Below are 26209 nucleotides of genomic sequence, written 5' to 3' on the forward strand. Positions count from 1 at the left end.
GGGATGCTTTACTTGGCCTGAGCCATTCCAAAGCACCAACACCCTCCTGAGGCCGTACGTTAGTTTTAGTCTTGGCCCATGGATCTCACTGAAATGCATCTTTCAAACCAACCTCCTCTTCTCTTCATTCTCATCTTCCTCACTAGGAAAAGTCTTCCACTGGAACTGGGCTCTGATGTTACTCCTGTTCTCGATGAACATTGCTGTGTGGCTTGACGTGGTGATGAAAGTCTTCTTCAGCTCCACAGAATACGTCCTCAACCCGATGCTGACATCTACAGCTTCTCCCTGAAGGTTTGTGTGGATCCTTTCTTCACCTGGAACAAAGCAAAGGGGAGCCTTTGCTCAGCTCAGTTGCTGATGAAAGCCCAAGGAACAGAGCAAACCACAGGTGACAGAAGAAAGGGTCACAGCTTTTAGCTCTATTTGCAGTTCTAGGGGTCAGCACATTTATAACGTCCTGACAGCTGTGTGTGTGCAGCGTGAGGGTGTCCTGGGCACCTCCTAAAACAGCTCATTTTGGAGTGTGTTTGTGGAGATTTGGCCCCAAGGTACAATGAGGTTTGTCAGGTGTGCTCAGGTGACCCACTCAGATCACCAGGATTTCTGCATCCAAGTCCTTCAGGTGATGCTAAGGAGCCCTGTTCAGTCCTGGCTTGCCTGGGGTTCCCCCTGGGCATCCCATGAGATTCCTGTCTCTCCTGATCCCTTGGATCCCTTGCTGCTGACAAGCAAATCCACCTGGGGGCATGTGAGCAGAAAAAGGAGGCCCAGAGGAACAAGTGAGGTGAAGCCCACAGCAGGAGGGGACCCAGGTGAGGAAACACAACCAGCCTGGCTCTGCAATATGACAAACCACTACAAAATGAACACCATGAAAATCATCAGCAGCAGCAGCTCCCTGTCCAAACACACAGCCACATCAGTCTTGAAATATTTGATATTGTTCTGATCTCAAAAACCAAACGGGAGCATTTCAAATTGAATAAAAAAGGGACCAAGGAAAGATCAGTAAGTACAGAGCAGCTTCTACATGAAGCCTGAATGGGATTCCTCAGTCAAGAAATCAAATGGGAGATAGATGTGAGAGGTGTGCAACAGCATGAATGGCCTGGGAAATGGGGACAAGGAAAAAATTGTCTTGATTTGTCACCAAAAAGTACTTGAGGATTTGAAAATGTTATTAGACAGAAACTATATATATGTGTAGAGGGCAACACAGTACAAGGGTCTGTGACAAGCCAGTGGAGCAGCAGCCTATGGGACAGAGGTGTGCAAGAAATACACTGCATTGGAGAGAGTCTGATGGAGACCTCACACCTCACACACAGCACTGGCCAGAATAAAACAAAACTTCAGCCAGGCATAGCCACATGGCAGTGGAGAATCAGGGCTCCTCCTTCCTCCACTCAGCAACTCTCAGCAAAACAGGAGCCCAAAAATCTTAGTCCTGTTAGAGGGGATGCACTTTATCAGCCCCCTAAGCACCAACTGGTTCTCAGTTTTCTTTGGGGTTGAGCTGGAACAGGGGAGGTACATCTAGAAGGAATTGAGGTGGCTGGCACAACAGGGAGTGGTGCTGGAGAAGTGTCCTGTGCCCCGTGCAGTGCCCAGCACTCACCTGTGTTGTAGCACACCACCATGGACCCAAAATGGGCACCAGTGGTCAGCGGGTGAAATCCCACTGTCACCTGCACGCTGTCACCAGCACCCAGAGCTCCCATGGCCGGAACCACGGAGAAAGGACTGCAACACAAAGAGAGAGATCAGGACTCAGGGGACATCTGGGGATGATATTCCTTCTGCAGTGCAGGTCACTTCGGCTCCCTTGGGCAAGCAGGGAGCACAGAAACCTCAGGCAACAGAAAAGAGACAAAACAGGATCAGAAACAGCTGCTGACCTACTTCTGAGGGGATACAGACCTCAGGAGATCCTGTGGGATAAAATGACCTCATCTGCCCCATACTCTGCATCCAGCTCTCTGCAATGAGACCCAAGGATCCCACTGCCAGCAATCCCATCAGAGAATGGTTTGTGAAACCACTGAAAGCAAGAGCAGATGCCATCCATCCTGCTCACTTCCAGCCAGAGCTGCAGTGCAGCCCTGATGCTCAGCTTCCTTTTGTTGCTCTTTGCCAAGCCTATTATCACCCAAAGGTGTTTTGCACAAGGACAGAGGAGCTGCCTCACCTCTGGGTGCTGATGTAGTAATGAGCCTCCAGGTTGCCAGTGTTGCGAAGCAGCAGAGTCTTCTTGGTGCTGCTCTTGACCGGACACTCCGAGAAGTTCAGCTGGTCTGGGATGGTCAGGATAGCTCGGGCAGCAATGGCCCGAATTGGCACAACTATCCTTTCTGTTTTAGTGATGCAGACCAGCTCATGGGAATAATCCTGCAGGAAAAGAAACTAGCTCAGCATGGGGCATTTAGTGCCATTCCCATGGCAGAAGAAAACAATGGCCTAGAACCCTTCAAGGGCATCTATTCTATTCTATTCTATTCTATTCTATTCTATTCTATTCTATTCTATTCTATTCTATTCTATTCTACTCTACTCTACTCTACTCTACTCTACTCTACTCTACTCTACTCTATTCCACCCCAAAATGAACACTAAGTTCTACCAATAATATTATTATTATTAAAGGCACCAGTTCACTTTGCAAAACCTATCTCAGTGGCATTAAGCTCTCATGTCATTAGGGTCATACAGAGAACTGCCCTAGGCCACAACTTCTACTCTAAAGTTTAATGATGTTAAATAATTTCCAAGTCCCTTCTAAGGAACATGGAGCTAGGGAACACAGGCCATTCCTCTTTAGGTTCCTGTATTCCTGCTGTTTGAGAATAGGACCAAGTGTTAAACTGACTCTAAGCAGCAAAAGGAAAGGAAGGTGAGAAAACAGCTGCACCCAAAAAGGTCCTGCACCTCTGGTCTAGTGTAGAAACATGAGTTGGCTCACAACTCCCCTCTAACTTTGCCTCTCCAAGCAAGTCAGGAGAAGAACAGTGCTAAGAGGTAGCAGGATGCTGTTGGATGTTGTTTGTTTCCCTTCCTCCCTTCCCTGCCATGTCCTAAACCCTTCTGTATGAACAAACCTCCAGATCCCAGCACTGAGATCAGAGCTCCAGGGCCTCGGCACTGCTGCTCAAATCTCCCCAGCAAAGCACGTTTGGCACGGAATGGGGGCCAGTGGACAGAGCAGCCCCAGTGACAGGCATGAAGACAGAGCCACAGCAGTGTCACTGCCACAGGCTCTGGGCTCACAGCTCTGCCTGCAGGTTGTACCTGCCCTACAGCAGCTCTTTCAGCAGGTGTCCAAGTCCCCTTGCAGCTCACCAACCTCCTGCTAAGGGCACCTAGAGCTCAGTGTGCCTGTGCCAGGCTGGGCTCACAGGCACAGCACATCCTCTGCCCTGGCCTTGCAGCTGTACTTTGGTCACTTGTGCTGTGGCACAGCACAGCTGCAAGGCTGGAGAACAGAGGGGGCAGAAATCACCACTTTGCTCCAGCCCAGGCTGAGGCAGGGAAGCTGTTGCCAGTCAGGAAGGAGGAAAGCTCTCTGAGCTCTTCATTCTTCCAGTGTTTTCCATAAGAATGAAACCCCTTCCACCGTACCTAGAGATGGCTGAACATCTCTCAACAGCCCTCTGTCATTTTCATCCTGTTCCCTGTGCATCTTCCCTTGGGAATGCTCAGGAATGTGCAGGGAGGGGAAGCAGGGCCTGTCAGGCCTGGCTGCAGCCCCTGACAGCACGTGCCAAGGTGAGCCTGGCTGCAGGCTGCCTGCCCCCAGCCTGGAGCCAAGCTCACAGCATGGAATGGGCTGTCCCAGAGCGCAGGGAGAACAATGGCTCTGGAGATAATGGTGTGTTTTGGCTCAGTCTCACCTTGCTCTCGCTGGGGGTGAACTGAATGCGCACACGGGCAGTCGCACCTCGTGGCACAGCACGGTACGCGTCGTTGGGGCACACCAGCCTGAAATAAGGCGAGCTCTGCATGGAGACCTGCACCAGCTGAACACACTGCAGGGAAGACATGAAACAATGATTGTGCCACTTGTGCAAACAGGCTGACAGGAGACCTGTCCGTGCCCTGCTGACATCCTTCCTTGATCCCTTTCCCAAAGCACTTTCAGCTGTGCAGGTACAGGCACATCATTCACAAGGGACAACTTGAATCCCTTCTGTCTGGCTCATTTTGGCCAGGGGCACTAGGGCAGTGCCCCGTGGGAAGGAAGGGCCCAGCAGGTCAGCACCAGCAGGATGGAGACAGAGCACCTGCACCAAGTCATCTGCACATTCAACAAGGCCAAAAAACCTGCTGGCTGCTGCCTGCACACAGCCATGCAGTGGTGTTCCAGACAGGGGATGTGCTACCTGAAAGCAAAGCAGCACATTATCCTGGGGGAAGGAAGAAATTCCCTTCTAGCAGATCAGGTTTGCCTAGGGCAGGTCTGGGGATACAGTCAGGCAGGCAGACCAGCAAGAGAGGAGACCAAACACTGTGGCCTCCCTGGGAATAAAAGCAAACCTGAAAAGGCAAAGAAGGAACACAGCAAAACAATCCCTAAAACGTGGACATGGCGAAAGAGAATTTAAATGAGCAACTACAGCAGCAAGGAAGAATCATAAAACCAGGACAGCAATCACTTTGCCAAAAGTGATGGAAATACAGACAGGCTGTGCCTATTGACTGTGGGCTTCAAAGGCATTTTCTGCCTGGACAAACATGACCAGTGTTGACTCACATTGCAGCATTAAAGCAATCTTGGCTCCCCAGGGGCTCTTGCTGCCTGTGCAGGTGAGCTGGGCTGCTGGGCATTCCTGCCTGCAGCCAGCAGGCCAGGTTCTGCCCTCTGGGATACACAGACACAGCAAATGTGCATTTTCTAGCACATAGATATCAACCCCTGAGCACCCAAATGCTCTCAAAAAGTCTAAACCAGATGATTTTGACTCCCTCCTGGCTCTTCCCACCAGTCCACTCTCGGCACAAGCCTCACTTGAGAAAATGTTTCCCTGACTGAAATTCAAATGGTTTCGATTTTCCTCTTTACAGTGGAACACAACTGCTGACATTTTTCAACTTTTTCCCCTCTCAGTTCTCTTGGGAAACTGAAAAATAATCACAATTGCCTCAAGTGAAGGTGAAATCCTCCAGAAGCACATGACTTTGGATGTGCTGTGGTTCTCCAAAGGGAAAGCAGAGCACCACGTTGCTTTTGGAAAACCTGAGCAGAGCTGGATGAAGCTTAGCAGGAGCCTGAAGTGGCACCTAAAGGCCTCTCACTGCTTCTGCTGCATCAGTCTGACTCCAGGGCTGTTTCAGAACACATTTCCTGCAGTACCAATGCCATCAGTGCTAAGTGATTCCAGCATAAAGAGGAGAAGTCTCAGCCCATGAGCTTTGACTGTGAGCTGCTCAAAGGGAGCCAAACAGGCTGAGAGAGGCAGAGATTCCTACCAGGATTCCTACCAAGATTAACCAGGGAGACACAGCATGTGGTATAGACCCAAGGCAAAGCATGAAAGCAGGTTGGAACTGTACAGCCCTCAACATTCCTATCAATCCAGAGCTTTCAAGAGAAAGCAAATCCTTTAGGATAGATACCATCAATGCATAGCCAAACTCAGGGGAGAATTCCCAGCACAGCAAGATTTCCAGCATCCTGCAGAACAAAGGTGCTGAGACATTTTCTTCTGGATGTGCTGCAGCAGGGAACTTGCTTTGCTGCACACCATGGGAATGACACCCCTCTCCTCTTCCAGCACAGTGTTAATGCTCCAGGCCCCAGCACTCACCTTGCTCTCATTTGTGAGAGACAGTTCTATTTCAGAGACTTCATGAGCCACGAAGTTCTGAAACACCACCTCTGGTGGGGAAACACGAAACGAGCTCTGTTTCGGGAGAACTGGCAACAACTGGAGAGACAAGAGAGAGCAGGGAGAGGTTCAGCTGCTGGGAGGAATGTTCATGAGGGAGACTCTTCCTCTGATCCCCAGTGAAGTACAGACTCTGGGAGAGCACGTCTGCCCAGGCCACACTTGGGAAACAGTAGCTCAGCCACCTCTGCTCTGAGCTGCTCAAGAGCTGCTGGGCCACACAGGGCAGGGTATAAAAGAAGCCATATAAAAGGGTATAAAGGGTATAAAAGAAGCCATATAAAAGGATATAAAGGGTATAAAAGAAGCCATATAAAAGGGTATAAAGGGTATAAAAAAAGCCATTTTGGTGAAGGGTGTGTGTGTGCTCAGCTCTCAGGGAGGGAGACACACACCCAGCTCAGCTGAATTGTCACTAATGAACAGTTTTCTTTTGCTTCCACAACTTTGTCCCCTTTAATTGTATTTAAAAGTTAGTGTGTTTCTAACAGAGGTAAAGGCAAAAATACAATAACACAGAAATTAGGAAAAAGACAAATGAGGTGAATGCTGAATGAGGATATGGGTCAGTTCTTTTCTCAGTAACTTGGGTAAGAGTAGAGTTAGTATCTCCTTTTCCCATGAGCTTTAAATGGGTGCTTTCTTGTATATCTCTATTATTGCTGTCTTATTTGATACCATTCTAGAGGCATGTCTGAAATGACACAACAGCAGCAAATGCTTCTGGAGCAGAGACATTGCTTTGAGAAAACTCTCCCCTGTTGTCTGCCTTCTCCAGCCACACTGCTGCCACTCCAGACACACCAGCAGCTCTCCTGTGGGACTGCACTGCTGAAGGGAGTGGCTGCAGCACACTGTCCCTTGGTTGTGCCCTTCTCTGAGCTGCCCCTGACCTCCCTCTCCAGGGCAATCCTTCACCACTTTGTTACTGTCTCTTGCTGCCAATTTCCTGCTCAGCACCCACCTCGGCCACCTACCACATCTGGACTGTGCAATGTACCCAGCCAGTCCTGCAGGAAAAGCAGCTTTAAACACACCTCTAAGTAGGCACTGATCCAGAGAAAGCACATCCATTCCCCCTGCCCAGGGCGAGTCCCCTGTACACCTGGCAGCCTGCAGAATCTCTCAGGCTCCCAACACATTGTTCCAACCCAAAGCATTCATGCAATTAGTTTTGTTAAATCTGCAGTCATTCCTGCAGCTCCTTGGCCTTCAGAGGCCAGCACTGCCACTGTGGATGAAATCCTATGACCCCAAGCATTTGATGGTGACCACAGCAAAGCAAGAGGTGGCTATTTCAGCAGGAGAATGGCAAATGGCAAATTTGTGCCTTTGTGTCCCCACCCTTCCCCCCACTGTTTTAGCAATGGCAGCTCCACTCCAGCAAACCCCAGCAGTTTCAGCAGAAGTTATTTGTGTTGGCTTGGTGCAGACCAGGACTCCAAGTCCACCACTACCAGCAGTTTGCAATGACAACAGCACCTGGACACTGAGGGATTTTGCTGGAGGCGAGCCTGTCACAAGCACACACCCTCTTCAAACCTTGCATCAGACAGAAAGGAAAAGAGCAGAAAAAGGCTACCTTCTGACCAGTCTCACTCGTGTGTAGAAATGGGCCAATTCTGGGCAGACTACTCTCCCCAGCACTGGCCTCATTCTTGTTGAACTTCTCTCTCGAGAATCTAGAGGGAAGCAGCTGAAAGGCAAAAAAAAACCCAGCAAAAGCATCAGAGATGTGCTTGTTCAGAAAGGCTTTTCTTGAACAAGTGGCACTGGTGACTAATTGGTGATCACATCATCTAGGACAGTCCTGGAAGCTCCCTAAGTTACTTGTTGAGATACTTAGCATCAGTAAATTAATAACAGAGCAGAATAGACATACTCCAAACACATGTCTGTGTCCCTCAGCTTCTCCATGATTTGATGGGACATGTTTGGGGATTTCTGCTCTTTGGGCATTTCTTTCCTCTTTAGGTTCACTGGATTGAGGCAGTGATCTTTTCAGAGAGTGGGGAGGAGCTGTCAGAACTCTCTAACTCCATCCCTGCACAACACTCAAAGCTCACAGCGAGGAGATAGCGCTGCTGGGTGAGTCCAGGAGATGCAAGAAAGCAAAGTGGTACCAAGAGTGAGGGGCACAGGAAAGTGCCCAGGTTTTAGTTCTCTCTGTTAATTAGCATTTGCTTGCTCTGTCTGGGCTCCCACAGCCCTCCACAGAAGAAAACACAGGGATCTCCTGGACAGAGCCTCAGCAGCAGGGCATCTTCAGTCAAGCGAGCTCCAGACAGCCAAGGGACCTTTGTGGCCCTGACTCCAGTGCTGTCTGCAGGGCTGGATCTGTGCCCCACGCAGGAGATGAGAGAGAACAGCTGCTCTGGAACCTCTGCTGCTGGGACCAGCCGTGTCTCTCAAGGCTTTGGGCAGAGTTGGAGCTGCCCAGGTGCTCAAGGGCAGCTTTGTGAGAGCAGCACAGTGAGTGCCCAGCCTGGCAGAAGGAATTGCTGTGACAAGGGCAGGGAGAGAAGCGCATGCTCAGGGCTCCAGCTGGACATTGGTTTCACTTGGCCCCGCTGGCACAGCCAGGGAAGACACTGGAGTGTCCCTGGAGCAACACACGCTGTTCCCAAGTGCACCAGGACAGCCCCCAGCAACAGGAGCACGGCACAGAGAGCTGGGGAGGGCTCTGCAGCCTCACAGTGCTGCTGGACAACAGGAGGGGCACGGAGAGGAGGGACACCAGGGGCATTTCCAGCCTTAACACAGCCCCAGAGGCTACTTACACTAAAAGACTTCAGTCTTTCCCTGAGCAAAAGCCGAGGAGGTGTCGTTGTCTCTTCTGGGAATCCAGAAGGCATTTTGAAAGCAGGAAGTCGCAGAAGATCAACAATGCCTCAAGAAAACTGCAAGGAGCAAGAATGGAACTGTGAAAATCCAGAATCCAATTCACGGCAGACTCAAGAGATACACTGATGCTAAAAAATTTATATTACTTAAAAGTAGCCAAGTGCTTGTTTGGTGTGAGTAGCTAGGACTGTTAGGCCTCTAGTTGAACTATATGGCTATGTTGTGCAATTCCAAAATGAATCACACTGAAACCTGGAGCTAAAAATCTGAATAACATTAATAATAGTTAGAGCAGACTGTAAAAGCTGTAGCTTTAATATTATTAGATTCAGTATTATACTACTACTACTACTACTATTATTATTATTATTATTATTATTATTATTATTAATTTAAATATTAATATTATTTAAAAATAGCTAGAATGGACTTCCTCTTCTTTAGGCTAAACACCCCTTGCTCTCTCAGCTGCTCCTCACAGGACGTGTGAGAGACTGGAATGTTATGGCTAATGGCTTAAATCTTGTTATAAAGCATTTTTTGCCCATTGTGACAAATTTGTATAAAGAAGCTGTGACCACCAAAGCCCAGCCTTCCCTGGAAATGCCTGCTGACTGGAACTTTGGACTGTGAGTTAAGCCACCTCTCAGGAACTTGTCCTATGATCTCAGGTCTGGGGAGAAGTCAACAACACTGAGGGAGAAAAATGTATCCACACCAAAGCCAAAGGCAGCAGCTGTCCTGAGAATCAGCTCTGTGTGGCTTCAGGCTGGGGAAGTCGCAGGCACAGACTCATCTGCTGAGGCCAGGTTTGCACACAAACCTCCCCTCAACAGAGGGGCAAGGAGGAAATTTTGGCCGTGTGGCATAGGCTCTGGTAAGAGGCAGTGCACACCCATCCTCCCTCCCACAAAGCGGCTCAGCTCTAAAACCTCCCCCCACAAGAAGGCCACATGCAGGGGACATTGCCATGAGGAGCAGCTGAGGGGGTGTCACAACCCATCCAAGGCCTCCAGCGCGCCCCCAGAGCCCTGCCTGAGGCCTTGCACCAGATGAGTGCAGGGGATGCAGAGTAACACACCAGATCCGAACATCCACAACACAATTCGGGGCACAGATGTGACAAAACCAAAAAGTACAACTTTAGTCCATCTCTGACTTCAAACAAAATTCGGCACTCCCTCCCAGAGACCAAAGCCCCGCGAATTCGGGAGTCCCTGGCAGAAAGCAAAGCCCCGCGAACTCGGGACTCCCTGTGAGAGCAATGCAGCACGAAGTGCCCCGCACAGCCCCATTCCCTGTGAACAATTCCCCTGGCGAGTGGCCCAGGGGAGCCGTGTGCCCGTGCCCAGGCTGCGCACACCCACCGAGGATCGCGGTCTCCACGCAACTGAGCCTGGAGCAGCAGCGCCGCGGCCGCTGCGGCCGCGGTTCCCCGGCAACCCCGAGCCCTGCCCGTGCCCCTGGCTTCCATCTCGGCCTCCGCTCGAGGCCTGTTCCGCCCTCGGAGCTCCCTCGGGCCCCGCCACGAGCCGAAGGAATCCGCTGCGGGGCCCGGAACGTGCCGGGCACGTTTCTCGCTATCGCCAGAGCCCCGCACCCAGCTCCTGCTGCTGCTGCTGCTGCTGCTGCTTCCAGCAGGAAAAATCCCAGCGTCTGCAGAGCTCGTGTTCAGCGCTGCCTACACGTGGCAATGAGCGAGCTGCAGCTCCTGGCACTAACGGGGAGCTTCTCCTGCTGCTCAGGGACACGCAAGTAGCAAAAGTCATTTCCTGATGGCATGCTTTAGATCACCTCAGCAGCAGCCAGAAATCAGTGCTCCAGAAGACTGAGATTATCACATCCTGTATTTCTCTTTGGCCTTCTCTTTCAAAATACAGATGTGCTACAAGAAAAAATAAAAAGTACAATATTTATCCATCTCTATCTTCCAATGAAGTGTAAGACTGATTTGCAGCTGTATTCCCAGCACTGCACTCAAAACACACTACAACCCTAATAGTTGGAAGTTTCCTACTTGCAGTAAACTCCAGCTCTTAGTATTCCTTGCAAGTTTATTTGCAATATATAGGTTGATATATTTGAAAGAACTTAGGTTTCTTAAATTACTGCATGCTCCTTAATGCTGCTGAGCAATGGCACAGACTGTTTGTGTCTTCAGCAGGACTGGTTTGTCTTAGGAAAAAGGCTTTGAAGTAAAAAACTTTCCCAGTTAAACAGAATTAAGGAAGTACTTTGGAAAACAAAGGAGGGAAAAATGATCAACCCTATCAGTTTATGATGTTTCCAAGGCCACTACTCTGTGCAGCCTGAAGAAGCTGTAATGGAATAAGGGAAGAGTTCTTACAGACATGTAAGATGTAAGACATGTTATCCCTAAGTGTATGGAAGACCTTCACACAGAGTCCCTGCAGGGCTGCTTTAAAGACCTGGTGACTGAAGAGCAACATACGGTTGAACTAAGTCAGACAAATATCCAATCAAAGTCAAATGACAAGTTATTTTCAGATGGGGTCACAGATTGTGTGCTGCTCACCATCTTGGGGGCCCAGAATGTTCTGCAGCACGGCTGAGCCGTGAGACTTGTGGAGTAGAATTATAAAAAGGTGAAGCACAAACATTTCTCATGCACCTACACTGCATTACCAACTCGGCACCTTAAAAATGGTTTTGCTCCTTTATTGGAAGTTTCTAGCTGGAGTTGAAGGTTTTTTAATTGTTGAGAAGCTCTGAGTAGAAGCAAATCTTCTTGCTGGGTACCTGATACTTGGCAGTAGAGGAATGTGCATGTACTTACATTTAGATCTCTGAAGTATTCATTGTAGTCAAGAGCATATCCAACCACAAATTGATCTGGGATTTCAAAGCCTGTATCTATAAGAAAATACAGTTCTTTTTATCCTTCAGTGGTGTAAGCAGCTTTTAAATGCAGAGTTTGTATTCAACACACACTTGAGCTAAGAGTAAAAGACATCATCTCTTTCAGGGTGCTTCCTTAAGAATCTGAGCTATAAATTGATGACAGAGGTTAGAATCTAAACCATTCCCATCAGTCAGTAATATAATTAAGGTTGTTAAGAGAATTCTGTTTATTAACAAAATAATTGTTTAACACCTGGTTATGAGTTAGTCCTGGGAGAAGAGACAAGGAATGAGATTTTACTTGAGTGAAAGTAGATGAACCGTGATTCAGTAGGACTTTTCAGTTTGGAAACAAGGCAAGTTTAATAATGCAGAGTCAAAACAAATGTCCTCCAGGGCCAAAGCAAAGCAACACACAGTTAAGGTTTGATTCATTTCTGCTATCTAAATAGTTAAATTTGTGTATCAAATAGCTAAACCTGCACTGAGGCCAGCCAGGGGAAAAACAGAAGGTGGTCATGAGGCCTCAGGATGCCATAGCTGGACATCAGTTCACAAGTTTTTATGTAGTTTCTCCCCATTTCTCTTGGCCTTCATGAAACTTCTGTGCAGTTGTCAGATGTGCTTGCCTGAAGGGAAATGGTAAGACTGTGTTTTGGAAAATACTAGAAAAACATGGTACTTACAGTCTGGTCTGTAACCTGGACTCTGACATGTCCTTTTGACGAGCAGGCTGTAAGGCAGAGCAGAGAAGGTTGGTTTTTAAAATATGTCTAAGCTGTAGACTTCCCTTCTGCCACACCTCCCCATAAGCTTCTAAAATCATGCCATTAAATTAAGGCAGTGAGATTATTTCACAGAAAGCAGTAGTGTTCAGCCTTGTCGTGGAGGGAGAAGCAAAGGCTCTGATCTAGGTTCATTCTTTATGTCCAAGTGGCTCTAGTTTGTATTCAGTTCCCTCCAATCCTGGGTCTCAGGTCATTGCCCTTCCATGGAGCAATGCCTCAGGACACTGGAACAGCACAGAGGGGGAAGCATGTCCAAGTGGCTGGGAATGATTTTAGTGGGGAGGGAGGGAGAAAAGGACATTTCTTCTGCAAAATCTTATCTAGTCTTGGTTTGCCTGTGCCCTTCAGAAGAAACTGAGAACCTCCTGGACAGTCCCTAGAAGGCCTGTCTGAATAACTGGTGCATAAAGCAACTGTTTTTATAAAGCATTGTGATTACTTGACAGACACAGGGATATTCCACAAAATTTCCTTTTAGAGACCTACTACAAGCAGATCTAGAATGCTGCTTGAAGTCATCTTCCAAGTGCTGACAGACTCTTAGATTCTGGAAACTTCTAGAGTTGAGGATAGTAAGGGATATTCTGAGTGTTGTCATTCCAGCATTGAGGCAACTGAGGCGACGTTAGAAAACTTATGGAAAGACATCAATTTCCTTCAGCCATAAAGTAAGAAACAGGGAATCCATCAGACTTTATGGACACCATAGAAAGAGCCATCAAACCTTCCTTTATTAATTTGAGCAGTGAAGATGGTAGTGCACAGGGAAATTTCCCAGTTTAAGAAACACTTAATTTTCCCACAGCTGGGTAAGGATTGCTTCCTGCGTTTGCTTTCTCCCCCCCAAACTTCAAGCCAAACAAGCACTTGGCAGCATACAATGACTATTCACCCAAATGATTTGAATATGTTAGTTAGCAGCTATATCCTTGTACCTTACAACTTTTACCATCCTTGGTTTCTTGTCTTTTAGTTTTGAAAGCAGTGCTTTCATTGTTCTACCAGTCTCAATAATGTCCTGAAAGTGATAAAAAAAATGAATTATCCTTCAAGTTTGAAAGGAAAATCAGACTGTCAGTGGATTAAATTAGAGTATACCAACCTGGCAGCCCAGTAACTTCAGTAATTATTATTTTATATCTAATATGTATTCATTTGAAAAGAAGGGAGAAAAGAATCTGTGTCATTCCACCCCTCCTTCAGTCATTACTTACCTCTACTACTAACACATTCTGGAAGAGATTACATAGGGAAGGAAGGAAAAGAAAAAAAAAATACTTAAATGGCAATTTTCAGCAAACCAAACAGCCAAGAAAAGCACACTAAAACCCTCAGTTACAAGGAATTTGCCTTGATTTTCAAAGGAGATTGTCACTTGAACTACTGACTTGACTTTGGTGCTTACTGAAGAGTCTTTTTGTAAGTATTTCTGAAAGCTTAAATATGGTGCTAAAGGCACCTGTGTCAGGTCTGTATATTGCTCTGTGTACAGCACCAGTACTCCAGAGGCACTGAATGAGTCAGGTGAGTGTGGTTCATTTCTGGGGGTTCTGGGATAAAATGGGGAATAGGACCTTTGGGAGCACTCATTGCTGATCACTCCAAGTTTCCACTGAGATCAGTGGGAATTATTCACTGCTTCAAAGCCCAGCATTTTAAATCAGTGTTAAGAGACTGGAAGTATGCAGTATCAAAATCTTCAATAAAGATGGATTTCCTGGAAAACACACAAGAAGAGTTGTTTTCCATTAAAAGCTGAAGATGCCAATTCATACCTTCCCACTTAGTGTAGACAGCTCCTCACCAATAAAACTGATTTTTTTCTGCAGGTGACTCATTCTAGAAGGAGAAAGAAGAGATGGAAGTCACATAAAGCATGCCCCCCAAAGTGTTGTCCTGGATTTGTTTGAAAGGTGAGCTGCTCTTGCTTCTTGCAAGAGGAAGGAGTTGGAGATCTGCCCCTGGCTTTGTCATCTTGAGTGTTCTGCTATGTTTATCCCAGTGAATATATAATATCCACCCTTTGGGGCAGATCAGTAAATCAGTTCCTTTTTAGTATGTAATTTGAAGAGAATGTACACATAAACTCCATTTTTGGGGGGTTCTCACACAAACCACCAGTATTTAGAATGCCAGTCTATGGAGAGAGTCAATTTTCCAAAGAAAAGAAAGTCACTCACACAGTAGCTTTTTATTCTGACAAAATCCACGGTAACGGGCACAGATTTATCACCATTTTGATTCAGTGCTTTTATATGGTCCAGCAAATCAGCAAAGAATTTATAGCCTCCTTTAAGGACACAGAGTGCAACAATGTGATGACTTCCCATGTCTTGCATGATATCTCCAGCCAAACGCTCTGTCCTGGGAGAAAGAAGGAAAAAAAAGGCAATTCTGGAAAGTGTTCTGTATATCAGAGCTGTTTGTGCATATATTAAGCAATGTTCAAGTAAAAATTCTGATCTTGCTGTTAGGTTTTTCTAACTAGCAAATTGTGAGCACAGCAAGTCGTAGGAAAATAAATTAGGTATTTGCACAGCATAAGCAAATTTAACCCATAAACACAAATATTGCAGGATAGGTGGGCTTCAAGAGAGGTGATGGAACATGGAAGCTTGACTGGGCTTGCAGAGGAATCCTCTCCATAAACCCCCTCTTATCCCAGACTTTAGGACAGAAGTGTTAGGGCTGCAGAGTTTCCCCGTTTCCCATGGACTGCACAGGGCAGGACCTCAGGCTTTTTTCATTTGGAGGGACAAAAATGGGCATCACTGTCCCTGTTCTCTCCTGTTTACCCTCATACCTGTCCAGGATGAGTCCGTGAGGAATGAAGACTCTTTCTAAATCCTCTTCATAATGCTTAGGAATGCAAAACAGATTTTTGTTGTAGCCGCTGTCCTCATCTCTTATCTGCAAGGAAAAGGGAAATACATCTAAAACTAGCAACCAAGTCATTCAAGAAAAAGCTTCCAGTCTGTGACAGTGTGAAGAAAAAATTCCTCCCCTCCAATAATGTGTCAAAATAAAAATATTTCTGAGAGTTTTTGATCTTTCTGCTAGAACAATTCACAATCTGATAACTGGAGCTGGTGGCTGAGTTGTGAATGGAGTTGTGAATGCATAACAAGTACTTTGCCCCAGTCATGATGAAATCAATTCTTGGCTATCATCAACTCATTCAAAAAGCCACCCAAAATAGTAACAACCTTCCCCTCTTGTTCCATTTGCCCTTCTGCAGAGCTCAGTAGCTTGCTCGTGTGGTAGACAAGCGAAAATTAAAATGTAAGGCAAGGAGATTGGGATTCCAGGTCAGCATGTCACTTTGGGGTGCTGCTCTACTGTGACCATCGTTCTCCACTGGGTAAAAGAGAAAGCTTTGCCTTCTAAGCATGATTTCACAGCTGAACCTTTGACATTCCAGCCATTAACTCTCTCAGAGGACAGGGGAGATGGCTCACCCAAAAGGAGAAGCTTTGGGATGGCAGTGAGAAGAGGGGAAGCTGCAGAGGGTGCCCATGGATGGGAAGAAGTTGTGCTGTTTGCCCTTGGATCAGAGTGCTCCTCATCGTGGCTGGGGACTGGCCATGGCTACATCCCATAGATTTGGCCTTTAGCCCTTCTGCCTCCAGGATTTAGGGTTACAGTTCTTTATCCAACGTGCTGCTTTCAGGTGGTTGCACCCAGAGGTGTCTGCATGTCTAGAAGCTCCATAATCCCCATTTGGGTTTCTCTTCTGGCCCCAAACAAATCTGTGTCTTTGGATTCTATCTCCCTTCAACACCGTGATGGATGCTTTGTTCATTTATAAAGTGGTGGTACAAAACCAGGCAAGGAAAAATAGAAGGAAGTAGAAAGAATTGTGAGTAAGATTAATATGTAAGTTTTAGAAATAAATTAAGAAAACCCCCCACAAATTCCTGAGATTTTTGTCATGCTGATACTGCCCTGCTGTTGTTAGAAATACAGAACTAACTGAAAGAAAAATTCAGAGCTGGCTCAAAGCTTCTCTAGTGAAAAACAGGTTATCTACATACCAGTTACATTCCACAGAACTCAGTAAAACATCTTGCTAAAAGTGCAGACCTGTGGATTCAGCAGTAATAGCATAAAGTATTGCTAACACCAAGTTAACACCTGCAAACTCTTTACACAGATGAATTGTTTTTAATTCTCCTTTTCTTTGGCACAGGAGAGATGAGTGCTTAGGAAGAAAAGACAAATGGACTGTAGGAAACAGTAGTACGTTACTACTTGCAAAACTCACAGCAGCCAAAAGGAAATAACCAAATACTGCCATTTATTTTAAATTGGCCACAAATTGTTGCCGCCTGTTAGTTTACCTTCATTAAGTATGTTTGTTCACCTTTGTTGAGCTTAGAGTTGGTTTGCCCCAGTTACTCCCCACTATCCCGATATGGTTTGTTCCCAGTTGCCTGTCATTGTAAACCTCTCCCCTCTTTCCAGATTGTTCCCCATCCATCACTTTGGTCCTACCCCCAAGCCCTATCAATCTATGTACACCACACCTTTTGTTCTGGTTCCTTCCCTGCTCATCATCCCTTACTCGATGCCCTATTGGTTGTATAGCTATCCTCCCTCCCCCAAGTCCCTACCATTGGATTTGTGTATTGTAACCCCTTCCCACAACACCTCCCCTGCTGCCATATCATTGGTTGTTGTATGAGCCGCCCACGGGCTTTAAAACCTGGCGCACAGAGGTGCCCAGGGTCTCGGCTCGGACTTTCTCCTCGAGATCCCAGCCCTGTCCCTCATCGCCTTCTCCCTGCACCTGCTGGAATAAACTTGTTCCTGGGAAATTGGAGGACTCCGAGCACTCTCTCTCCCTTTACTGCACCTCATGTCGCCCTGCATACTACAGAGCCCAAGCCCAAAGGAGCTCTAGAGGTTCCAGGTCGAGCCACACAGTGCTCACCTGGTTCCCCACTCCTGCCGCCGACGCTTGGCACAAGCTAGCCGGGGCGTGAAGGGCCGAGCGGGCAGCAACAGCTGGCGCCCAACGTGGGGCCTCTCGCGAGGCGTGGAGACCCCCGGAGAGGTTGGTGGATCTACAAATTCCAGTGGATTTCACAGAGACCGTGAGCGGCAGCTGCTCTCGTAGTAGCAGACTCGTTTTTGCCGAGTTGCGCTCCCAGAGGTCGAGGCGGCAGCCGTCAGACGTGCAGACGGTCGCCTCGGGAGGTGTGGACGTCGCCTGCAACAGTCGTCCGGACTTGGGTGTGTGGTCCCTGTGTGTGGGACGAGGGGGCGCCCAGTGTGTGAAAACTCCCTCGGGGGGGAGTGTGTGTGTGTAGCCCGGTCCGGACCCGTGTTTTTATTTCGTTGATTTGTCGTTTGGTTGCAGGGGGCGGTGGGATTGCTGTGCCAGGGCTGACAAGATGGGAGCACGTCTTTCGGCACAGCAAAAGAGAGTCTTTTACCAAGTTGTGGGTACCCTTGAGGGGGGGAATAAGAAGTTTTCTCGTGGGAGGGTAAAGAGGTTTGTGAGATGGCTGTTCCTGCATTTCCCAAATGTGACCCCAGACAAAGCAAATTCTGTAGAATTCTGGAATGCAGTTGGATCAAAATTAACGGAGATAGTTAATGGAGGTGATAATTCGGTTGAAAAGTTTGTAACATTATTTATTTTAATTCGGTCTGCTGTAATAGAGGAAAAGAAAATGCAGAAGCAGCCGCCACAAAACTCCCCAGTTTCCCCAGTTTCCCTATCCCCATGTTCCTCTCCCCCTGATCCCGAGTTGAGGGAGACCTGCAGAGCGACCTGCAGGGCAAGTTGTCCTGTTCAGGGATCCCCCAAGGGTAACAGGATCCCTGGCTCCCCACGTCTCTCCCAGAACCCTTGCCCTGGCAGCCCTGGCCAAGCTGCCAGAGTGTCTTCCCATTCCTCAGTTTCCCCAGTTAGCAACCCTCAGTTAAACGTTTCCCAGGTTACAAGTCCCCAGTTTTTACCCTCAGACCCCCATGTCTCAGTTTCCCCCAGTCTCCAAGGCTCCTCCATGTTCCCTGATTCCTCTTCTAACCCCCGTGCCTCAGTTTCCCCCAGTTTTCAATGCTCCCCTATATCCCCTGACCCCTTTCCTAACCCTCAAAATGGCCTCCAAAGGGCACAAGATGGTGGGGACCGCATGGTCGGACCCCCCCCTTGTGCTCCTTCTTCCAAGAACCCCTTTCTTCCCTCAATGACCAACCCTTTCCTCTCTAGCCCCTCCCTTCCATCCTACCCTGACTCCTCCCACCTCCCCTTGGGTGGTTCCTCCTCCTCAGGGGCGTGTCTCCAAAGTGTGACCTCCCAAAACCCCACCCCTTCCGGCCGCTGCTCCTCCCTTCAGCCCTCCTCCTCAGTCGGTCCTCCAGCCCCGCCTCTTCCGGCTTCTGGTTCCCACGCCCCTCCTCCCGGTTCCCACGCCCCTCCTCCCGGTTCCCACGCCCCTCTTCCTGGTTCCCACGCCCCTCTTCCTGGTTCCCACGTCCCTCCTCCCAGCTCCCACACTGTCCCATCCGGTTCCCACGCTTCGGGGACAGGAAGTGACAGGCCTGAGGACCAGAACCCGGAACAGGTAGTGATTCCCTTTGCCGCACCGGTCAGTTTTAGAGGAAGGGGAGGGAGGTACCGAGAATGGGAACCCTTCTCCTTCCAGACAAAGAGGGAGCTGTGCAAAGCCCAGAAAGAGTTCGGCAGGAGAAGTGAATACTTTAAGGGTTTATTAAAAGCCACCTTCTCCGCGAACGAGATGGTCCCCCACGACTTAAAAGAGTTGTTTGCCTGCCTCCTTTCCCCAGCTGATTATAGGCTGTGGAAACTGAGGTGGAAGAAGTCGTTAGAGGCCATCCTTCCTGAGCTGTTGCGCAGCGAGGAGTCCGCGGTTGACGCGGATGAAAACCCCCTCTCGATAGATCACTTGTGTGGTGAAGGGAATTGGGGGAAGCCGGAAGAACAGGCAAGGGTTTTACCACGGCCTGTCTTAGCTAAGATCACGGAGGCCGCAGAGAAGGTATTTAACATCCTGCCAGGGGGGGAACCCCTGGCCAACTTCTCAAATATTAAACAGTTCCCCGATGAGCCATTTACCGTGTTTATTAACCGTTTACAGGAGCAAATAGAAAGACAAGTTGATAAACCTGAGCTACAAGAGCAGCTTGTCTCAGAAATGGCTAAGGCGAACTGTAATGACATCTGCAAACAGGTTATATTTAGTTTGCCCATGTATCCACCGCCAACCTTGGACGTCCTCATTGATGCATGTGAGAAGAAAGTTCCGTTAGTGGGGGCGTCCAGGGTACCACCACCACCACAGGCGGCCAGGAGAACACCAACAGCGGCAGTGACCCAACACCCGTCGGGCCAGTTCATCCTTCCACCAGCAAGAACTACTCAGTGTTACCGATGTGGACAACTGGGTCACATGGCGAGGGACTGTCCCACCGCCCACCCACGCCAGGGGCTCGTGGGAAATGGATCTGGGGAGAGGGTACTGGAGGGAACAGCTAATAAAAAACAAAAAAACTGAGAGCGCGGCGCGAACCTGCCCCGCGCGATGCAAAAAATGGGGCAGGTATCGCGGAGGTGGGGGGAAAGAATCATCGGACGCGGCAAATTTACCGGACGCGACACCTTATCACCGTCAAAGACATCCTCTTCCGGTCCCAGCACTGGACGGTGGTAGCTGTGGACCCACTGGAGGAGAACCAGCCAGGGAATGGACACGACTGTAAGTATATTGCCATCGGGGACACCAAGCACACACCCCCGGAGATTGAGATTTCTCCGATCACCTTCCCAGGTGGTCCGGAGAACCTCATTCTCCTGGCGCGCTGCACTCACCCACCATACTTCCTCCCTAAAGGCCAGATCATCGCCCAGTTTATCCCCATTCCCGAGGGTATCCCAGTAGACGACCACGCACCAGGCGTCTACTGGGCAGAAGTAGTGGGTGAGGATAAACCCATCATAGACTGCAGCGTCAAGCAGGGTGCAGAATCCTTACAGATGAAAGGTCTGCTTGACACAGGAGCGGATGTGACGATCATCCCCGAAAGGAGATGGCCGTCACATTGGGAGTTGCAACCCGTGGCAGGGAAGATACAGGGTATAGGGGGTACCCAATTGGCTCGCATTTCAAAGAGTGTGGTACAAATTGCGGGGCCGGATGGGCAATTGGCAAACTTACGCCCATTCGTTGCGGATTATCAGGTTCCCTTGTGGGGGAGGGATCTCATGTCTCAGTGGGGGGTGAAGATTGAAATCCCGAAAACCCCTCGGGATTTTTAGAAGCGGCCACTGTGGAGCGCCCTTTCCAGAAGTTAGATTGGACCACTAACGAAGCGGTCTGGATTGATCAGTGGCCGCTCAGGAAAGATAAATTGAAGGCGCTCAACGAACTCGTGGAGGAGCAGTTAGCGAAGGGTAATATAGTCGAGACCACCAGCCCTTGGAACTCCCCGGTATTTGTAATCCGTAAGCCGGGGAAAGACAAGTGGCGGCTCCTTCACGATCTTCGTGAAATCAACAAGATCACTGTAGACATGGGACCTCTTCAACCAGGGATGCCTTCCCCAACCATGCTCCCTCGAAATTGGCAATTGGCAGTAGTTGACATCAAAGATTGCTTCTTCCAAATTCCTCTACACCCTGAAGATGCCCCACGGTTTGCCTTCTCGGTGCCTACCCTTAACCGAGAAGCCCCAGTGAGGAGGTTCCACTGGCGGGTATTGCCCCAGGGCATGAAAAACTCGCCGACTATCTGCCAGTGGTATGTCTCCTCATTGCTGTCTCCTGTACGTGCCGAAATGGGGGAGGTCATCATCCATCACTACATGGATGATGTCCTAGTGTGCGCCCCCCATGACGATTTACTCACACGCTCTCTTGACCGAGTGGTTAAAGTTTTAACATCCGCAGGTTTTCAACTCCAGGAGGATAAAGTTCAACGGATGCCACCCTGGAAGTATCTGGGTCTGCGGATTGCTGAGAGGACTGTTGTGCCTCAAAAATTGGCAATAAACAGCAATCCGAAAACCTTAGCGGACCTTCACTCGCTGTGTGGGACCTTAAACTGGGTCAGGCCTTGGCTGGGCCTTTCCACGGAAGACCTAGCCCCCCTCTTCACACTTTTGAAGGGGGAGAAAGAGCTGAGTTCTCCCAGGACTCTGACCCCAGAGGCGAGGAAAGCCCTAGAGAAAGTGGAGGATGCGCTTGTCGAAAGGCAAGCACATCGGTACGAGCCGACCCTGCCTTTTGAATTCATCATACTCGGGAGAATGCCACACCTCAGTGGGCTGATTTTTCAGTGGGACCAGGGCTCTAAGGATCCCCTCTTAATCATAGAGTGGGTTTTCTTGAGCCATCAAAGGTCCAAAAGTATCATCCGGCCACAGGAGCTGATGGCTCAGCTCATCGGGAGAGCTCGAGCTCGGCTTCGGGAGATGGCTGGATGTGATTTTGCATGCGTTCGAGTACCAGTCAGCTTGTCTCGGGACAAAGCGTCTCCAGATAGGCTGACAAAAGAAATGTTTAATCAACTACTTCGGGAGAATGAGACACTCCAGATTGCTTTAGATAGTTTTGAAGGCCAAGTTTTGGTCCATGCCCCTGCCCACAAATTTTTCAATTCTAAATTTGAACCGATTCCAAAAGAAATGCGGAGCAGAAAGCCCCTCAAAGCTTTGACTGTGTTCACAGACGCATCCGGGGCATCTCACAAGTCTGTAGTGACTTGGCGAGATCCCGAAACTCAGCAGTGGGAAGCAGATATTCAATATGTGGAAGGGTCTCCACAAGTTGCTGAGTTGGATGCAGTCATCAGAGCCTTTGAGAGGTTTCCTGAACCTTTCAATTTAATCACTGATTCGGCCTATGTTGCAGGGGTAGTTGCCAGAGCAGAGCACGCTGCTCTGAAGGAGGTCTCAAACCCGAAATTGTTTGAGTTGCTTTCTAAGCTAATATATGCTGTTTCCCACAGAAAGCAACCATTTTTTGTAATGCATGTAGGGTCACATACGGATCTCCCTGGCCCGGTAGCCGAGGGAAACCAGGTAGCTGATTCCCTCGCTGCCCCTGTTTCCATGGCTCAGCTCCCAGATCTGTTCCAACAAGCTAAGCTGAGCCATCAGATGTTCCATCAAAATGTGCCTGGTCTGGTCCGCCAATTCCACCTGCGGTGAGATCAAGCCAGAGCCATTGTGGCCACATGCCCACATTGCCAATCCACCGCAATGCCCTCCTTGGGATCGGGGGTCAACCCTCGAGGTCTGGGAAGCTGCGAAGTGTGGCAGATGGACGTAACACACGTCCCTGAGTTTGGCAGGTTTCGGTTCGTACACCTTTCCATCGATACCTTCTCAGGTGCTGTCTTTGCTTCTGCCCACACAGGAGAGAAAGCCGAGCATGTCTGTAAGCATCTAATGCAGGCTTTCTCTGTACTGGGGGTCCCCAAAGAAATAAAAACAGACAATGGCCCAGCATACACCTCCAGGAAACTGGAGGAATTCCTGCAGGAGTGGGGAGTGGAACATAAGAGAGGCATCCCACACTCCCCCACCGGCCAAGCGATCGTTGAGCGAGCCCATCAGTCGCTCAAGCGTGTCCTTTCTCATCAAAGGGAGACTGTGAAGGGCTGCACGCCACAAGAGCGGTTGTGCAAAGCCCTTTACACGCTAAACTTTCTCAATTGTTCCGAACAGGACCCTAGCCCTCCAGTGGCCCGGTATTTCAAGACCAACAAGAACTACCAGTTGCAGCAGCGCCCTCCAGTGCTGGTCCGGGACCCTGAGACCCAGAAGATCTTGGGTCCTTTTGATCTGGTGACCTGGGGGCGGGGGTACGCTTGCATATCCTCGCCCCAGGGACTAAGGTGGATCCCACAAAGATGGGTGAAACCTTACGTCCCCAGACATCCAAGCAGGCCACCAGATAGGGTCGAGGATGTCAATGACGTCGCGTCCGGATGAGCCATCCCCCATCCCGAGGAGGAGGAGGAAACAACCCAAGCCCCTTTTTGTTACGTCAACCTACCTTTTTCAGTTAAAGCTATGCTTTTCGTATGTTTTGTTTTCAGAAAGAGCCATCGGAAAGATGACCACCCCGATCGTTGCGCCAACCACTGCACTCCTGATGATGCTGGTGGCCCAGAGACTAATGACTGGGTCACCAGTCTTTTTTCGGGATGGGGGGTCTCCGGATGGCTCTCGTCCATTTTAAAGACTGTTTTATGGATTGTTTTCATCGTTTTCATCGTTTTAATAGCGTTTGCAGTTTTAAAGAGATGTTTAGTTCAATCGGTTTTACATCTTGTATCCCCCGCCCCTCAAGTCAATTTTGTTAGCGCTCCTTCTCCTCCCTCTTCACCTCCTCCTTCTCCCGTACCCCAAGACTGGTTTGTTGAACCCTCTGCACCTCCTGCCGATGCAACCTCCTCTTTCTAAAAAAGAAAGGGGGAGATGTTGCCGCCTGTTAGTTTATCTTCATTAAGTATGTTTGTTCACCTTCGTTGAGCTTAGAGTTGGTTTGACCCAGTTACTCCCCCACTATCCCATATATAGTTTGTTCCCAGTTGCCTGTCATTGTAAACCTCTCCCCTCTTTCCAGATTGTTCCCCATCCATCACTTTGGTCCTACCCCCAAGCCCTATCAATCTATGTACACCACACCTTTTGTTCTGGTTCCTTCCCTGCTCATCATCCCTTACTCGATGCCCTATTGGTTGTATAGCTATCCTCCCTCCCCCAAGTCCCTACCATTGGATTTGTGTATTGTAACCCCTTCCTACAACACCTCCCCTGCTGCCATATCATTGGTTGTTGTATGAGCCGCCCACGGGCTTTAAAACCTGGCGCACAGAGGTGCCCAGGGTCTCGGCTCGGACTTTCTCCTCGAGATCCCAGCCCTGTCCCTCATCGCCTTCTCCCTGCAGCTGCTGGAATAAACTTGTTCCTGGGAAATTGGAGGACTCCGAGCACTCTCTCTCCCTTTACTGCACCTCGTGTCGCCCTGCACACTATAGAGCCCGAGCCCAAAGGAGCTCTAGAGGTTCCAGGTCGAGCCACACAGTGCTCGCCTGGTTCCCCACTCCTGCCGCTGCCCGCTTGGCACGAGCTAGCCGGGGCGTGAAGGGCCAAGCGGGCAGCGACAGTATTGCAATGCCATCGTGTTGCGGCATGTGTTCATTTTAATAGTTTCTTAATTTCTGGTTGTACAGCTAATGGTTTGTTCCTATATTCCTGTGTTCCCCCAAAGTTGGATTGCCCCTAAGTTGTATCCTCCCCTACGCTGCCTATCATTGTGACCCAAGCCCTTACCCCAAACCTTCCCTGCCTGTCACTGCCCCTTCCTTCCAGACCCTTCCCTGTCAATGCCCAGTTGGGCCAATCCCTGATTGCCCCACCCCCCTGTCAATCCCCCAATCCTCGAGGCCCCATTGGCCCGTGTGACCTGTTCTCTCCTCCCCCTTATCCTTATTGGTCCCTGTGCTGTTAATCCCGCCTGATGCTCCTGCCCTGTTGGCTCCTCATTGGTTGACAGGTTGTAGCCACTCTTTCTATTTAATCCCCAGCACAGAGTGCTTGTGGCTTTGTCCGTGACCCGTTCAGAGCATGTGCTCGTTCCTGGGTGCCGTTCAGAGAGCCTTCTCCTCGTCCTTTCCCTCTTCCTTGTGCTGACAGCTCTAACGTGCTGTAGGGCAGCGGCTCGAAGGTTCAGCTCCTGCTGTGAAATTCAGGAGCTGTTCCCCACACTTGTCAGGGTGCCTTGGTGGTGGTGAGCTGGCCTGGGACTGTGGCACCGCATCACTATCCCTGAGTTTAAACAGGTTTCAGATACTATTTGTAGCTTATTCTTTTACATAATTTGTAGCAAAAGTGAAAAAATGACTGTGCATGTTGAGTTTTCCTTTGTAAACTCTGGTTAGTGACTGGACTGTTAGGTGTATGGGGATGCACATGATGATTTATGTACTTGTTCACTCTGTGTGGCTCCAGGCTTTGAGAAAGAATAATCCCACTTGGCATTTTGACTCAATTAGGTCTCAGGAATGATGAATCCAGAGTAACTTGTTGAAAGCTGCTGAAAAAATGTCTCTGAAGTTTACAGCACAGTTGAAGTGTTCAGAAGAATGAGAATTCAGTGATTGAATATCCAGTTATCCTACTGGCTATGTCTAATTGTTACCCACTGTTACAGTACACTGCACAATATCACCAGGAAAATCGTGAATGTCATCTTCAGACTGCTCTATTAACCCACTGTATTTTTGATCAAAGTTACTTTCTACAAATTACCAAGCTCTTTTGCCTTTTTGACACTCTTGCTCTTTTCTTGTGAAGTATTTATATATATAATACAGGTAGCTCCTGAATCTGCTCAAGGAAAACAAAGTTAGCTTTTAGGTCTTCTAAGCTGAGGTCTGTTTGTTTCACCTGTTTGTGAAGCTGCAGTCCGAGAGCAGTGACAGAAGGGTTGCTGCTCTGGGAGCAGGGGTGCTTCTGGCTTGAATTTAAACCCAAAGGCATTGTACTAATTTACAGTTCTTACAAGGGCTCTGTCAGTGCACAGAATTTCCGTATCTCTTAACAACATCTCTTAAAAATAGAAAAGATAACAAGAACAAGCTCCCCCCATGCCCTGTATGGTGCCTGCCATGGTTTCAATTCCCAGTGTGACGGCCAACTCTTCTCAAAAATGCTGGTGCAGAATGATTGTGGAACTCGCTTGGGGTTCTCTGGATGGTAACGTGAGGAACGCTTTCTCTGCAGCTGTTTTGATCTTTTCAAGGACCGGCCTTGGCAAAACCCGGGCCTGGTCCTTCGCCTGTGCCCATT

General features: G+C 48.8%; 1 protein-coding gene and 1 pseudogene across 2 annotated transcripts in view; both read right to left on the reverse strand.

Annotated features, from left to right (window-relative positions):
• Positions 1 to 10285, reverse strand: part of LOC147650797 (axonemal central pair apparatus protein HYDIN-like) — a 57018-nt gene extending 46733 nt beyond the window's left edge. The window contains exons 1-8 of one of the 2 annotated variants that reach the window (XM_086847709.1): positions 10097 to 10285; positions 8666 to 8785; positions 7468 to 7581; positions 5805 to 5924; positions 3891 to 4025; positions 2192 to 2391; positions 1622 to 1746; positions 113 to 317 (exon numbers count right to left, since the gene is read on the reverse strand). In XM_086847709.1, the coding sequence (XP_086703835.1) occupies positions 113 to 317; positions 1622 to 1746; positions 2192 to 2391; positions 3891 to 4025; positions 5805 to 5924; positions 7468 to 7581; positions 8666 to 8740 (974 nt within the window). In that variant the 5' untranslated portion in view covers positions 8741 to 8785; positions 10097 to 10285. The other variant, XM_086847710.1, reaches the window with a different exon arrangement.
• A 197-nt stretch (positions 10286 to 10482) lies between these two features.
• Positions 10483 to 15420, reverse strand: LOC147650798 (hypoxanthine-guanine phosphoribosyltransferase-like; annotated as a pseudogene).
• Between the last annotated feature and the right edge of the window lie 10789 nt (positions 15421 to 26209).

Source organism: Cyanistes caeruleus, chromosome 12, assembly GCF_971803275.1.
Source record: "Cyanistes caeruleus chromosome 12, bCyaCae1.hap1.1, whole genome shotgun sequence".
In the NCBI taxonomy this organism is placed as follows: Eukaryota; Metazoa; Chordata; class Aves; order Passeriformes; family Paridae; genus Cyanistes; species Cyanistes caeruleus.